The sequence below is a fragment of the Oncorhynchus mykiss genome, chromosome 6 (assembly GCF_057628025.1).
Source record: "Oncorhynchus mykiss isolate SJ-2025 chromosome 6, ASM5762802v1, whole genome shotgun sequence".
In the NCBI taxonomy this organism is placed as follows: domain Eukaryota; kingdom Metazoa; phylum Chordata; class Actinopteri; order Salmoniformes; family Salmonidae; genus Oncorhynchus; species Oncorhynchus mykiss.
In genome coordinates, this window is record NC_143027.1 from 48784293 (window position 1) to 48800613 (window position 16321).

General features: G+C 41.7%; 1 protein-coding gene across 1 annotated transcript in view; it reads right to left on the reverse strand.

Annotated features, from left to right (window-relative positions):
- qsox2 (quiescin Q6 sulfhydryl oxidase 2) overlaps positions 1–16321 on the reverse strand; it is a 62287-nt gene that overhangs the window by 7818 nt on the left and 38148 nt on the right. The window contains exons 4-9 of the mRNA XM_021606671.3: positions 8154–8259; positions 7840–7930; positions 7556–7701; positions 7118–7267; positions 6673–6802; positions 6438–6560 (exon numbers count right to left, since the gene is read on the reverse strand). Coding sequence (XP_021462346.3) covers positions 6438–6560; positions 6673–6802; positions 7118–7267; positions 7556–7701; positions 7840–7930; positions 8154–8259 — 746 coding nt within the window. The remainder of the gene's footprint in view (positions 1–6437; positions 6561–6672; positions 6803–7117; positions 7268–7555; positions 7702–7839; positions 7931–8153; positions 8260–16321) is intronic.

Sequence of the window (16321 nt, forward strand, 5' to 3'; positions counted from 1 at the left end):
ACAAGACTCGAAATTGAGCTCAGGTGCATCCTATTTCCATTCATCATCCTTGAGATGTGGAGTCCACCTGTTGTAAATTCAATTGATTGGACATTATTTGGAAAGGCACACACCTGTCCATATAAGGTCCCACAGTTGACAGTGCATGTCAGAGCAAAAATCAAGCCATGAGGTGGAAGGAATTGTCCGTAAAGCTCCGAGACAGGATTACGTCGAGGCACAGATCTGGGGAAGGGTACCAAACATTGAAGGTCCCCAAGAACACAGTGGCCTCCATCATTCTTACATGGAAGAAGTTTGGAACCACCAAAACTCTTCCTAGAGCTGGCCGTACGGCCAAACAGAGCTATTGGGGTAAAAGGGCCTTGGTCAGGGAGATAGCAAAGAATCCGATGGTCACTGACAGAGCTCCAGAGGTCCTCTGTGGAGATAGGAGAACCTTTCAGAAGGACAACCATCTCTGCAGCACTCCACTAATCAGTCCTTTATGGTAGTTTATAGACGGAAGCCACTCCTCAGTAAAAGGCACATGACATCCCGCTAAGAGTTTGCCAAAAGGCACCTGAAGGACTCTCAGACCATGAGAAACAAGATTATCTGGTCTGATGAAAGAGTCACGTCTGGAGGAAACCGGTCACGATCCCTACGGTGAAGTATGGTGGTGGCAGCATCATGCTGTGGGGATGTTTTTCAGAGGCAGGCACTGGGAGACTCGTCAGGATAGAGGGAAAGATGAATGGCGCAAAGTACAGAAAGATCATTGACCTTCTCCAGAATGCTCAGGACCTCTGGATGGGGCGATGGTTCACCTTCCAACAGGACAATGACCCAAAGCACACATCCAAGACAATGCAGGATTGGCTTTGGGACACGTCTCTGAATGTCCTTGAGTGGCCCTGCCAGAGCCCGGACCTGAACCCAATAGAACATCTCTGGAGAGACCTGAAAACAGCTGTGCAGTGACGCTCCCCATCCAACCAGACAGAGCTTGAGAGGATCTACAGAGAAGAATGGGAGAAACTCCCCAAATACAGGAGTGCCAAGCTTATAGCGTCGTATCCAAGAAGACTCAAAGCTGTAATCGCTGTCAAAGGTGCTTCAACAAAGTACTGAGTAAAGTGTCTGAATACTAATGTAAATGTATATTTCAGTTTATTTTTGATACATTTGCAAAAACGTATTGTGTGTTGGTTAGAATAAGGCTGTAACGTAACAAAATATGGAAAAAGTCAAGGGGTCTGAATACTATCCAAATGTACTGTTTCAATACCGTTGAAATATTTTCATAAATTTAAATATTTGTAAATACCTGCAGTCAACTTGCACAATACGTTAGGAGATAAAGAACATTGTTTTCATCACAACATTGTTTACCTGTCACATTATTATGAAACTTACGGTAGTCCCCAGTTACGTTGGGTCTGTGAGTCACTTACTGTTGTGCAGCATGCACCAGGTGATCGAATTACAGTATGGAATTCACAACTAAATGTTTGCCAGCTAGATATCTTCTAACTATTAAGTTTACTGTCTAAAATGTGCCAAATGCTCTGCAGTTGTGCATTTGGTTTGCTAATTTAGTAGCTAGTTAGCTTAGTGGTTAGATTCTTCCGTAATCAAGCCTTTGCTTGATAACAGCAGAGAATCCCCTCCTGGATCAAGAGCCTTGCTGGCTAATATTTGTTTAGTGTGTGCAACAAACTACAAGTAGCATTTGCGTTACTTGTATAGTTTACGTGAAACTGTACAATATGTTCGGAATGCGCTCGTTAGCATTTAGTTATCATTCTCTATGGGATTTGACTTGAGGTTGTTACCATTGCTAATTTGAAAAATGGTCCCTCGTTTTGGACTGAAACCCAAGCAGAACAGTGGCCCAAGAACAGAGGTACATACCAAACCATTGATTTAGTGAACGGTTACACCCCTACTAATTTTGTGGCGGCCTACAAGAACCTGTCGGATGTTGCGACCATTTGTTGAAGAAAAAAAAAACATTTAATGAAAATGTGTTTTTGAGGAAATAAAGTTTTGGATACGTTAAACCCCCTGTACTTTATTGTAATGAAAACGTATTGTATGATTATTGAAAGTAAATAGTTAAAATAGTTTCTTTTTTTTCTTCTTTTTTTACATGTTAGCTAGCATGTCCAACGTGAAAACGCTAGCTCAAACCTGCAGCTGACTTGGCCCATTCAAGATAACATGCTACAGATCAATGAAATCAGGCTGGTTTATAAACAAAATAATTAGTAATTAGTAATGTAGTAGTATAAAGTTGTCATTTACAATCAACATTGTAGTTAGAAATAAAAGTGTCTCAGACTTTCATTTTGTCAACAAGTAGCCATTTGTAGGAGCTAACGTTAATCGATTCATAAAAGAGGTTCCCCACTTACCGATGTTGCTTGATCAGTGACATGAAAAGTGATCAAAATATATTAACAGTATTGCAGTAATTTCACCAGTTCAGATTATTTAGATTTTAGTATATCGATTGCTTTGCTACCTATCCTAAACTTGCTAAAAATCGAGAGGCATCGTGCTGTCATTCATTATAAAAATGAGCCCTGGACACTTACCTTCACTCCCCTCAAAGATATTAAAGCACTGGAAAGGTGTAGATGAGAGCATGATTACATTTGTTTTGATCAGTCATGTAAATTTAAGTGCTAAAAACATTTTGGCACACTATTTAAAAAGACGATTGAGAACAAGCTATAGGATGAAAAATACTGGCATTTTGGCGCAGGAAAAGCCGATGAGCACTAGCTAATGCTACCTAGCAAAAACACACATATATATTTTTTTACAAATCGATTCCTGGAGATAAAGTATCAACAGAATATCGTCCAAAGTAATATTGCGATATGTAACTATTGATTGTTAACCTAGCTTGTGTGTAGAGTGCAACATTGAGCTTGTGTCTAACCGCTGGTCACCCTCCCCTCACCCGTATATTTTGGGGAAAAGAATGCTGGTTATCCGCATAACACTGATCTTCAACAAATCACAGAATGGCCCGTCTTCGCCAAAGTACGTGAGGTCACATGATATCACAAAATAGCTAGCATTATTGAAACTATCTGCTTAAGGTGGGTTTTTACCAAGTGTTTTTTCTCTTAAATGTATGCTTTGGCTACAACTACAAGTTGATAATGTATGTGATATCAACAGAGAAGTATATTTTCTGGGTGATTTAAATATTGACTGGCTCTCATAAAGCTGCCCACTCAAGAAAAAACTTCAAACTGTAACCAGTGTCTGCAACCTGGTTGAGGTTGTCAGTCAACCTACTAGGGTATTTACAAACAGCACAGGAATGAAATCATCAACATGTATTGATCACATCTCTACTAATGCTGCATACAGTTGCTTTAAAGCAGTATCCAAATCCATAGGATGTAGTGATCAAAATATAGTAGCCATATAAAGGAAAATTTAAGTTCCAAAGTCTGGGCCAAATAGTGTATAAGAGGTCATACAATACGTTTTGTAGGGATTCATATGTTGATTATGTAAAGAATATTTGCTGGTCTGTGGTGTGTAATGAGGAAGCAACGAGACTCTTGTGAAATTGCTTATTCCAGTTACTAATAAGTATGCACCCATTAAGAAAATGATTGTAAAAACTGTAAATCCCCTTGGATTGATGAGGAATTGAAAAATAGTATGATTGAGAGGAAGGAAGCAAAAGGTATGGCAAATAAGTCTGGCAGCCCAACTGATTGGCAAATGTACTGCACATTGAGAAATCATGTGACTAAACAAAAAAAAATATATTAAAAATAAATACTATGAAACAAAAATAAATCAAAAGTAAAGAGCTTTGGAGCACATTAAATTACATTTTTGGAAAAAGGGTAACTCTGCTCCATCATCACAAAACCCACTGATATTGCCAACTACTTTATTCATTGGCAAAATAAGCAAACTTATGTACGAAATGCCAGCAACAAAACGCTGACACTATACATTCAAGTATATCTGACCAAATTATACTTTTGAATTCAGTAAAGTCAGTGTGGAAGAGGTGAAAAAAATGATTGTTGTCTATCAACAATGACAAGCCGCCGGGGTCTGACAATCTGGATGCAAAATTACTGAGGATAATAAGCGGACGATATTGCCACATCTTCAATTTAAGCCTACTATAAAAGTGTGTGCCCTAAGGCCTGGTTGGAAGCCAAAGTCATTCCGGTACCCAAGAAAAGTAAAGCCCCTTTTAATGGCTCAAATAGCCGACAAATCAGCCTGTTACCAACCCTTAATAAACATCTGGGAAAAAAATGGTGTTTGACCAGATACCATGCTATTCACAGTAAACAAATATACAGACTTTCACAACACTTACAGGGAAGGTCACTCAACAAGCATAACACTTACACAAATGACTGATGATTGGCTCAGAGAAATTGATGATAAAATGATTGTGGGGGCTGTCCTGTTAGACTTCAGTGTAGCATTTAACATTATCGATCATAATGTGCTCCTGGAAAAACTTGTGTGTTATGGCTTTACACCCCCTGCTATAATGTGGATAAAGAATTACTTGTCTAATAGAACACAGAGGGTGTTCTTTAATGGAAGCCTCAAACATAATCCAGGTATAATCAGGAATTCCCCAGGGTAGCTGTTTAGGCCCATTACTTTTTTCAGTCTTTACTAATGACACGCCACTGGCCTTGAGTAAAGCCAGTGTGTATGTATGTGGATGTCAACACTATACACGTCAGCTACTACAGTAACTGAAATTACTGCAACACTTAACAAAGAGCTGTAGTTAGTTTCGGAATGGGTAGCAAGGAATAAGTTAGTCCTAAATATTTCCAAAACCAAAAGCAATGAATACATTGCTTTTAGTTTTGGAAATATTTAAAGAACACCCTCTCAAATCATTCACTAAACCCTAAACCTCAACTACATCTCCTAATGAATAATGTGGAAATTAACCCTGGATTGTAAACTGTCATGGTCAAAACATATTGATACAACAGTAGCAAAGAAGTCTGTACATAAGAGAAGTCTGTCCATAATAAAGCGCTGCTCTGCCTTAACAACACACACAAGGCAGGTCCTACAGGCCCTAGTTTTGTCCCACCTACTGTTCAGTAGTGTGGTCAGGTGCCACCAAGAAATACTTTTTTTTTGTTGCAGTTGGCTCAGAATAGGGCAGCACGGCTGGCCCTTAAAAGTACAGAGAGCTAACATTAATGACATGCATGTCAATCTCTCATGGCTCAAAGTGGAAGAGAGATAGACTTCACTAATTGTTTTTGTAAGGGGTGTAAGCTGAATGTACCGAGCTGTCTGTTTAAAATACTTGCACATACGGACACCCATGCATACCCCACGAGACATGCCACCAGAGCAGAAAAGGCTATGGAAGTCACACAGTACTACATAGAGCCATGACTACATGGAACTATTCCACATCAGGTAACTGATGCAAGCAGTAGAATCAGATATAACATAAAAAAAAGGTAATAATACACCTTATGGAACAACAGGGACTGTGAAGAGACACACAAAGGTACAGACACATGCATGCATTGTGATATTGTTGCATTGTGGCATTACATTTTATATTGCAGATATGTAGTGGTGTTTCTATATAGCAGTGGTAAATGACGAGTCAACAGCCTGATTTGGGTATGAGTTGACAGAATATGACTATTTCGAAATGCTTTTATTTTTGGCTAATAAGAATTTAAAATCTCAGCCACCAATTTCAATGGCTTGGTGGCACGAGTGGCCAGTGCAAATTTTTCTTCATGTCTATCCCTGCTATACAGAAACACTTTGTTTACAAACGATGGAGAAAAACGTTAACACATTTTTGTGGTCGTTTTGGGCTCCCGAGTGACGCAGCGGTCTAAGGCACTGCATCTCAGTGCTAGAGGCATCACTACAGACCCTGGTTCGATTCCAGGCTGTATCACAACCGGCCGCGATTGTGAGTCCCATAGGGCGGCACACAATTGGCCCAGTGTCGTTAGGGTTTGGCCGGGGTAGGCCGTCATTGTAAATAAGAATTTGTTCTTAACTGACTTGCCTAGTTAAATAAATAAAATCGAACAAGAACCAAAAATCAAGGGACAAACTGAAAGTGTTGTGAACCGTTTGTTACATCGGTTGTTAAAAAGGATAGTTTAACTAATTTGACTTTCTTAGGCTGTGGTTGTTTCCTCTAAACTGTTTCTAAATTTGATTACTGGTTACTTAGCAATGTTAAGAATAATCTGGCTAGCATTTTTGGTAAAAGTACCAATGCTAGTGGAAATGGATCGTTTCCATTAGAAATGCACACCCCTTCTGCAAAAAAGGACACCCTCCCCCACTTTACCAACTATTCCTGAATGGCCCTTTAAACTATGCCAAAAAGCTATTTTATTTGAGCACTTGATAATGAAATATAACACAAATGCCTTCCTTACCCGCATCTTGTTGTTGACCAAGTCGAGGATGGCATCAAAGGGGATTTTCTCCAGGGGAAGACTGACCAGCCATTCCAGAAGAGTCTCTAAGAGTTTTACCACAGACTGGCGACCGGGGAAGAGCTGGGATTCAAGAATCAAAGAAAAGATAAATGTTACTTCTCTAATAGAAACAAGAGGGTAAATATTGTTTACTTGTTTGTGCGGACCCACAACAGCCTTAGGGCACTTATACCTTAGCAACCACTGTCACAAAGTCTTTGAAGGTCTTGAGCTCTTCTCCCTCCAGGGTTTGGTGGGTAGCCAGCTCTACTCTCAGCAGGTAGTGCAACCCTGACTCAAGGTCCGCCATGTACACCTTGGACCTGGAGAAAATCAGGGAGACAGGTAGCCTAGCGGTTAAAAGCATGGACCAGTAACCGAAAGGTCGCTGGTTTGAATCCCCGAGCAGACTAGGTGAAAAATCTGTTGATTTGCCCTTGAGCAAGGCACTTAACCCTACTTGCACCTGTAAGTTGCTCTGGATAAGAGCGTCTGCTAAAATGACAAAACTTTTAAAATCAGTGATGGGACCTTGAATCAGACATGGTGACACACAAAGAATGCACGTGCGCACCCACACATACCCACTGGTATCGTCTTCATGCATATATAAGATACTGTGTTAGCATCAGACTCACTTCTCAAAGTCCTTCAAGGCCTCAGCTGTCCCGGGACCTCGTGGCCCCTCCAGTAGGGGCTCCTGGGGTGCTCCAGAGGTGCTTAGCTTTCTGTGGACCCCTAGGAGAAGCTTGAGGAACGAGGAGAAGAAGAAGCGCAGTCTTTTCTGCCTGGTGATACAGAAATATCAGAATATTTAAAATGCGTAGATTTATAAAACAGACTACATAAAGAAGTCAAACATTTCACTGACAATTGGGATGAAATATATATATATATATATATATATATATATATATATATATAAAATAATAATAACAACAACAATGCTATATTCTGTTCACATACAACCCACTAAGAGGGGATGCTATGCCAACTACAACAACACATTTGTTGAGTCTCCAACATTTGAATCAGAACTCCTGGGGAAGTAAATATAGTAGAGGTTGCCAACTTACACATGCAGAATGGCATGTGTTCCATTAGGGTGGAGAAGGTATGCTGAGGGGAAAGAGTTGATGCCAAGCTTCTCTGTGAGGCTCCTTTCTGAACTCAATGCCCTCTTCACTGTTAGCCCCTGATACATCATCAGGTCCAAGATAACCTATAGAACAGTTACATTATATATATTTAAACCCCCCTATAAAGCAGCATTTAAGTTAAATTACTTTGTTGTTTTGAAGTCTGATAGTATAAGAATGCCATGAAAGGTTTAATTCAGTTTAATTTGAAATCATCATACCTCTCTGCCAACATAGGAGTCCTCGTTCTCAACAATGACAGCTGTGTATTGGTTGGATTTCTGACCAATCAAAGGCAATATATCTGCAGAGCTGAAAAGAGGAAAATGAGACACTCTCGATTTAATATGATAATCACCTGTATTGTGTGCCACTCACTTTTCATTGAGCGATTCAAAAATCAACCTGACAGTGGCCCATATTAGCAGACATAAGGCAGTGTAAAAGGACAGAGATTATTTAGCAAACCATGGATTTGGCTAATTGTTCTGGTCGCAAGACTGTGTTGAAGGCCAAGGTGTGCCACTGGACAAACCTGTAAGGCTCAAGTGGAGGGCAGCTGACAGGCCAGTCCTCTCTTGTGTGGTTCTGGAGGAAGTTGACCATCACCTGTCGCACTGTCTGTAGCTCCCTATCTGCACCTAGGGAGAGAGATGAGAATGGAGCATGGCGATATTGATAAAAACCCATATCTCGATAAATTGACCCATAAATATATTAATCCACAATCTGCTCTGGATAAGTCCAGTCCTCCTGGACTGTCTTAACAAAATGAAACCAAAATATTTAGACTGACTTCATCCAGTGTCCAGAAAAATGTATTTGCACTATATAAAATATCATTAATTATGCGCCTTTAGCCTAATATTTCTGACAATTTTATACAAAAAAAACTATTTGATTTTAGTCTACCGTCAACTGATAAAAGGTTGATTGTGATATGATTAAGGGAAAACAATTACCCTGAGGATGTGGTGCCTGGCCTTAAGATATGAGAAATAAATGACATGCTCACAGAAATGTGTGACCCTCCCCTCTGTAACTAAAACAATCATAGTTGCTTTGAAAACTATTTTACAGCAATTGCATTTTGAGCAACGGCCATATGCTTGTGCTCCTCAGAATGCATCTCTCCCTGCTTTGTGGGCACAGTGGGGAGAGGGAGGGAGAGTGGCACGCTCACACAGCAGCTGCTAGTGAAACGGGGACAGCCAGTTACTTTCATAGCAGGAATCAACATAACGAACAGACATTACTGTTGAGATGCATTGTTTTACAACAATCTTCATTTTCAGGTTTAATGTCCCAGCTCTAGATGAGAGGTTGACATCTGCACACACTCTGGTCCTTTATACAGGAGAGAACACAGTAGGCAGAGCTGTGAAAGGTCATGGAATTCTTTGGATGACGGTAATTGGCCAGCCATATGACCGCGATCACCGTAATAACCGTTCAAAATGTATATATATATACACACACACACTCTACATGACCATAAGTATGTGGACAAACTATCAAATTTGTAGATTTGGCTATTTCAGCCACACCCGTTGCTGACAGGTGTATACAATCAAGCACACAGCCATGCAATCTCCATAGGTAAACATTGGCAGTAGAATGCTCTTACTGAAGAGCTCAGTGACTTTCAACATGGCACCATCATAGGATGCCACCTTCCCAATAAGTCAGTTCGTCAAATTTCTGTCCTGCTAGAGCTGCTCCGGACAACTGTAAGTGCTGTTATTATGAAGTGGAAAACTCTATGAGCAACAACGGCTCAGCCGCAAAGTGGTAGGCCACACAAGCTCACATAACGTAACCACAGAGTGCTAAAGCGCATAAAAAGAGTCTCTGGAAACAACGTCACCACATGGGTTTCCATGGCCGAGCAGCCACACACAAGCCTAAGATCACCATGCGCAATGCCAAGCGTCAGCTGGAGTGCTGTAAAGCTCACTGCCATTGGACTCTGAAGCAGTGGAAACGGGCTCTCAAGAGTGATGAATCATGTTTACCATCTTGCAGTTGAACGGCTGAATCTGGGTTTGGCAGATGCCAGGAGAACGCTACCTGCTTGAATACATAGTGCCGACTGTAAAGTTTGGTGGAGGAGGAATAATGGTCTGGGGATGTTTTTCATGGTCAGGATAGGCTCCTTAGTTCTAGTGAAGGGAAATATTAATGTTACAGCATACAATGACAGTCTAGATGGTTCTGTGCTTCCAACTTTGTGGCAACAGTTTGGGAAAGGCACTTTCCGATTTCAAGTTGCTTGAAAAAGTATGAGCTCTGCTTTGTATTTTGCGCAGCTGTACACACTTCAGTCATTCACAATTTGACAAGCACTTGATAATGTCTTGAATTTCTCCGCGGCATCCCATTTGTGCGGCCATAATGCACCCTAAAAAAATCCATGCCTTTCGCGACCAGTGGCCGTTGTGCCCTTCTCCTTGAGTGCTGCGCGCTCTGAAGCACCTCTCCCCCACATGGCTCTCTCTCACGTGATCGGGTATTTCTCAAAGGCTACAAGTGAAGACAGACACATCGGGGACGCAACTGCACGCTTCCTTATCCAATTCCGATTGCATTTTGAAGATAGAGGACTGTCCACTTTTACTTTTCGTCAGCCAACAAGATGAGTAGGCCGAACGAACAGCAAAAGCCTCCAGCCTATCTCAATATATTATCCACCATAGTACAAAAGTTGACCTATTCTATTCTTGGCTAGAAACAAATACACCAAACAGTCTGGGACTGTTTTGGGATGCGATAGAACCCCCCCCCCCCTACTACTCTGTTTATCATATATGCATCGTCACTTTAACTATACATTCATGTACATACTACCTCAATTGGGCCGACCAACCAGTGCTCCTGCACAGTGGCTAACCGGGCTATCTGCATTGTGTCCCGCCAACCCCTCTTTTACGCTACTGCTACTCTCTGTTCATCATATATGCATAGTCACTTTAACCATATCTACATACTACCTCAATCAGCCTGACTAACCGGTGTCTGTATGTAGCCTCACTACTTTTATAGCCTACTGTATAAAGCCTGTCTTTTTACTGTTGTTTTATTTCTTTACCTACCTATTGTTCACCAAATACCTTCTTTGCACTATTGGTTAGAGCCTGTAAGTAAGCATTTCACTGTAAGGTTGTATTCAGCGCACGTGACAAACTTTGATTTGAAATACCATTATCAAAAGTGACCTCAAATGCGATTATGCATGTAATGCTTTTATTATATGCCAGTTAGGCTCTACACCCATCGTAAAGAGGATTAATTTGCTTAATTTGAAGAAGTTATTTGGCCACTTTAGTTGTGATACAAACCTCATCAAAACATATACGCCTATAGGCATGCCTCCATGAGGTGTGCAACTATGATTCAAAAAAAGTCCTTGTTTCTTGCCTTACGCTGGGCATCATTCACAAGTGACAAAACATAATTCACAAGTGATAAGATAATAGTCACCCATCAGACTACTCTTGATTTAATCTGGTCTTTCTATAAACTTTGTTTTGATTTAGAATGGACCATTATCATGCACCCGTCTCGAAACAGGGGCAATGGGAAAAAATACATGTCATCTATGCACTTAAATGGAGGACACTTTTTCTGTCGTTAAATGTCATGCCAGCCAGGTGGGCTATACTCCTGTTGTAAAGACAAGCAATGTGCTTAACATTAGGAAAGTCATGAAATTAATATAGTAGGCCTAGCCAATAGAAAGCTGATTGGATCCTGTCGTGGAAATTTAGTACTGAGAAATACTTAATTTCTTCAAACAATCATACTTATTTAATATTGCAATAATGAAACAGTCTTGACTGTTCGGCAGAGAGCCAAACTAATAATGAAAAAACAGACATCTTATATAGGACGACTAAAATGCTTTGTCATGCAGATCAAGGGGCATCATAAGCCACACTGGACTTCTTGATCTGTACCTGGCATTGTCTTAACCCCGACCTTGGCCTAATTTACCAGATGCCAGGATGTCTAAGAACCATTGAGGCCTTTGTTCTACTCCTCTCTACCAGCTGTAGGTTTTTATCATCAAGTCAATCAATTGTCAGCTCAAACCACACAGGCCCAACTCGAACCACAGACACAGATGAGAGTACTCATCAACCCTTCTAAAATTGTAATTTTCTGTCACAATGCTTCTCTTTTTAAGAGGCCATCACTGTTTTATTGCGCAATTGACTAGCCTAAAGAAATGTTGTGCAACATGAGCTCATGGACTCTCATGCAGTGTTTGAATCGGTTTGATTATATTTGCATTGATGTCAGTGATTAGAGGGATAATAGAGTGCTGAGTACCAGGCAGTTAGCAAGTTTGGTAGGCCATCAGCAGCATCAGAACTTGGGCTCCCAAATGGCACAGTGGTCTAAGGCACTGCATCTCTGTCAGTGCTAGAGGCGTCACCACAGATCCTGGTTCAATTCCCAACCGGCCATGATTGTGAGTCCCATAGAGCGGAGGAGAATTTGCCACTTGGCCACGGAATTCAATTGGTTTCATGAGACCAGAGAATCTTGTTTCTCATGGTCTGAGAGTCTTTTGGCAAACTCTAAGCCACGTGCCTTTTACTGAGGAGTGGCTTCTGTCTGGCTTCTGTCTACCATAAAGGCCTAATTGGCGGAGCGCTGCAGAGATGGTTGTCCTTCTGGAAGGTTCTCCCATTTCCATTTTTCTGGCGCTCTGTCAGAGTGACCATCAGATTCTTGGTCACCTCCCTTATCAGTGCCCTTCTCACCCGATTTGTTCCAAACTCCTTCCATTTAAGAATGATGGAGGCCAGTGTTCTTGGGACCTTCTATGCTGCAGAAATGTTTTTGTACCCTTCCCCAGATCTGTGCCTCGACCCAATCTTGTCACAGAGCTCTACGGAAAATTACTTAGACCTCATGGTCATCATCAACAGGATGCACCTGAGCGCAATTTAGAGTCTCTGAATACCTATGTAAATACATTTTACGCTTTCTCACTATGAGCCTATTTTTGTGTGTAGATTGGTGAGGGAAAAAAAAACACTTAAATCCATTTTAGAATAAGGCTGTAATGTAACAAAATGTGGAAAAAGTAAAGGGGTCTGAATACTTTCCGGATGCACTGTATGTACTGAACTTGTCTGATGTTTTAAGCACACTGTTGGATTAAATAAAGACATACAAATGACTCAAGCAGGAGCAATAGATCAAGATAGCCTAACCAGAAGAAAAAAAAATCCCGAACCACCTCCTCCCCCTGCTGCTGGCCTTTGCAGAATCTGCCATTAAGCTCCTGAAGTTGCTGGTGGTAGGCTACACCAACGGTCGGCAACCTTTCCAATTTGGAGTGCCAATTTATCTTACAATTTCGACCAATAATTCCACATTCACTTCCAGCATTGAGTTTTAAATATATATATATATTTTTTTTTTACATACTGTGTCACATTTATTTTGTGTTAATATGCCTCTATTTAAAAACATAAAAATCCTTCATTATTCACAATAATTATTCTCCTCTGACTGTGCAATTGTTTTTTTGAGGGCAACAAGACGACTTCTGGGGGTCTGTACTCCCGAAGTTGACAACTGTTTTTGTGCTTGCCAGTTAGCTAGCAGTTCTCAGCTGTCAACAGCTAATGGCTAGCAGCTTCTTACTGGGCACAAACAGATGATTGCCATAATTTCTTCATTACATTATGGAATTATTTAATGTAACAAATCAAACATTAAACCTTGTAACAATTCAAACATTACGAACAGCTACCTGCTCATTCCAGACTGTTCAGATGAATCCAACATGTAAAGTGTTGGTCCTATGTTTAATGAGATCAAATAAAAGATCCCAGAAATGTTCCATATGCACACAAAAAATTACACTGAGGAGTATTTCTGTCTGTAATAAAGCCTTTTTGTGGGGAAAACTTTATTGTTACATACATACACACACACACATACATATATATATATATATATATATATATATATATATATATATATATATATATATATATATATATATATATATATATAGCTCAAAAAAATAAAGGGAACACTTAAACAACACAATGTAACTCCAAGTCAATCACACTTCTGTGAAATCAAACTGTCCACTTAGGAAGCAACACTGATTGACAATAAATTTCACATGCTGTTGTGCAAATGGAATAGACAACAGGTGGAAATAGGCAATTAGCAAGACACCCCCAATAAAGGAGTGGTTCTGCAGATGATAACCACAGACCACTTCTCAGTTCCTATGCTTCCTGGCTGATGTTTTGGTCACTTTTGAATGCTGGCGGTGCTTTCACTCTAGTGGTAGCATGAGATAGAGTCTACAACCCACACAAGTGGCTCAGGTAGTGCAGCTCATCCAAGATGGGAAATCAATGCGAGCTGTGGCAAGAAGGTTTGCTGTGTCTGTCAGCGTAGTGTCCAGAGCATGGAGGCGCCACCAGGAGAGAGGCCAGTACATCAGGAGACGTGGAGGAGGCCGTAGGAGGGCAACAACACAGCAGCAGGACCGCTACCTCCGCCTTTATGCAAGGAGGAGCACTGGCAGAGCCCTGCAAAATGACCTCCAGCAGGCCACAAATGTGCATGTGTCTGCTCAAACGGTCAGAAACAGACTCCATGAGGGTGGTATGAGGGCCCAACGTCCACAGGTGGGGGTTGTGCTTACAGCCCAACACCGTGCAGGATGTTTGGCATTTGCCAGAGAACAACCAAGATTGGCAAATTTGCCACTGGCACCCTGTGCTCTTCACAGATGGAAGCAGGTTCACACTGAGCACGTGACAGAGTCTGGAGACGCCGTGGAGAACGTTCTGCTGCCTGCAACATCCGCCAGCATGACCGGTTTGGCGGTGGGTCAGTCATGGTGTGGGGTGGCATTTCTTTGGGGGGGGCGCACAGCCCTCCATGTGCTCGCCAGAGGTAGCCTGACTGCCATTAGGTACCAAGATGAGATCCTCAGACCCCTTGTGAGACCATATGCTGGTGCGGTTGGCCCTGGGTTCCTCCTAATGCAAGACATCGCTAGACCTCATGTGGCTGGAGTGTGTCAGCAGTTCCTGCAAGAGGAAGGCATTGATGCTATGGACTGGCCCGCCCGTTCCCCAGACCTGAATCCAATTGAGAACATCTGGGACATCATGTCTCGCTCCATCCACCAACGCCACGTTGCAACACAGACTGTCCAGGAGTTGGCGGATGCTTTAGTCCAGGTCTGGGAGGAGATCCCTCAGGAGACCATCCGCCACCTCATCAGGAGCATGCCCAGGCGTTGTAGGGAAGTCATACAGGCACATGGAGGCCACACACACTACTGAGCCTCATTTTGACTTGTGTTAAGGACATTACATCAAAGTTGGATCAGCCTGTAGTGTGTCACAATGTAGGAATTTTTATGAATTTATTTGTAAATTATGGTGGAAAATAAGTATTTGGTCACCTACAAACAAGCAAGATTTCTGGCTCTCACAGACCTGTAACTTCTTCTTTAAGAGGCTCCTCTGTGCTCCACTCGTTACCTGTATTAATGGCACCTGTTTGAACTTGTTATCAGTATAAAAGACACCTGTCCCCAACCTCAAACAGTCACACTCCAAACTCCACTATGGCCAAGACCAAAGAACTGTCAAAGGACACCAGAAACAAAATTGTAGACTGAATCTGCAATAGGTAAGCAGCTTGGTTTGAAGAAATCAACTGTGGGAGCAATTATTAGGAAATGGAAGACATACAAGACCACTGATCATCTCCCTCGATCTGGGGCTCCACGCAAGATCTCACCCCGTGGGGTCAAAATGATCACAAGAACGGTGAGCAAAAATCCCAGAACCACACGGGGGGACCTAGTGAATGACCTGCAGAGAGCTGGGACAAAAGTAACAAAGTCTACCATCAGTAACACACTACGCCGCCAGGGACTCAAATCCTGCAGTGCCAGACGTGTCCCCCTGCTTAAGCCAGTACATGTCCAGGCCCGTCTGAAGTTTGCTAGAGAGCATTTGGATGATCCAGAAGAAGATTGGGAGAATGTCATATGGTCAGATGAAACCAAAATATAACTTTTTGGTAAAAACTCAGCTCGTTGTGTTTGGAGGACAAAGAATGCTGAGTTGCATCCAAAGAACACCATACCTACTGTGAAGCATGGGGGTGGAAACATCATGCTTTGGGGCTGTTTTTCTGCAAAGGGACCAGGACGACTGATCTGTGTAAAGTAAAGAATGAATGGGGCCATGTATCGTGAGATTGAGTGAAAATCTCCTTCCATCAGCAAGTGCATTGAAGATGAAATGTGGCTGGGTCTTTCAGCATGACAATGATCCCAAACACACCGCCCGGGCAACGAAGGAGTGGCTTCGTAAGAAGCATTTCAAGGTCCAGATCTCAACCCCATAGAAAATCTTTGGAGGGAGTTGAAAGTCCGTGTTGCCCAGCAACAGCCCCAAAACATCACTGCTCTAGAGGAGATCTGCATGGAGGAATGGGCCAAAATACCAGCAACAGTGTGTGAAAACCTTGTGAAGACTTACAGAAAACGTTTGACCTCTGTCATTGCCAACAAAGGGTATATAACAAAGTATTGAGATCAACTTTTGTTATTGACCAAATACTTATTTTCCACCATAATTTGCTAATAAATTCATTAAAAATCCTACAATGTGATTTTTTTTTCTGTCTTTTTTTTTG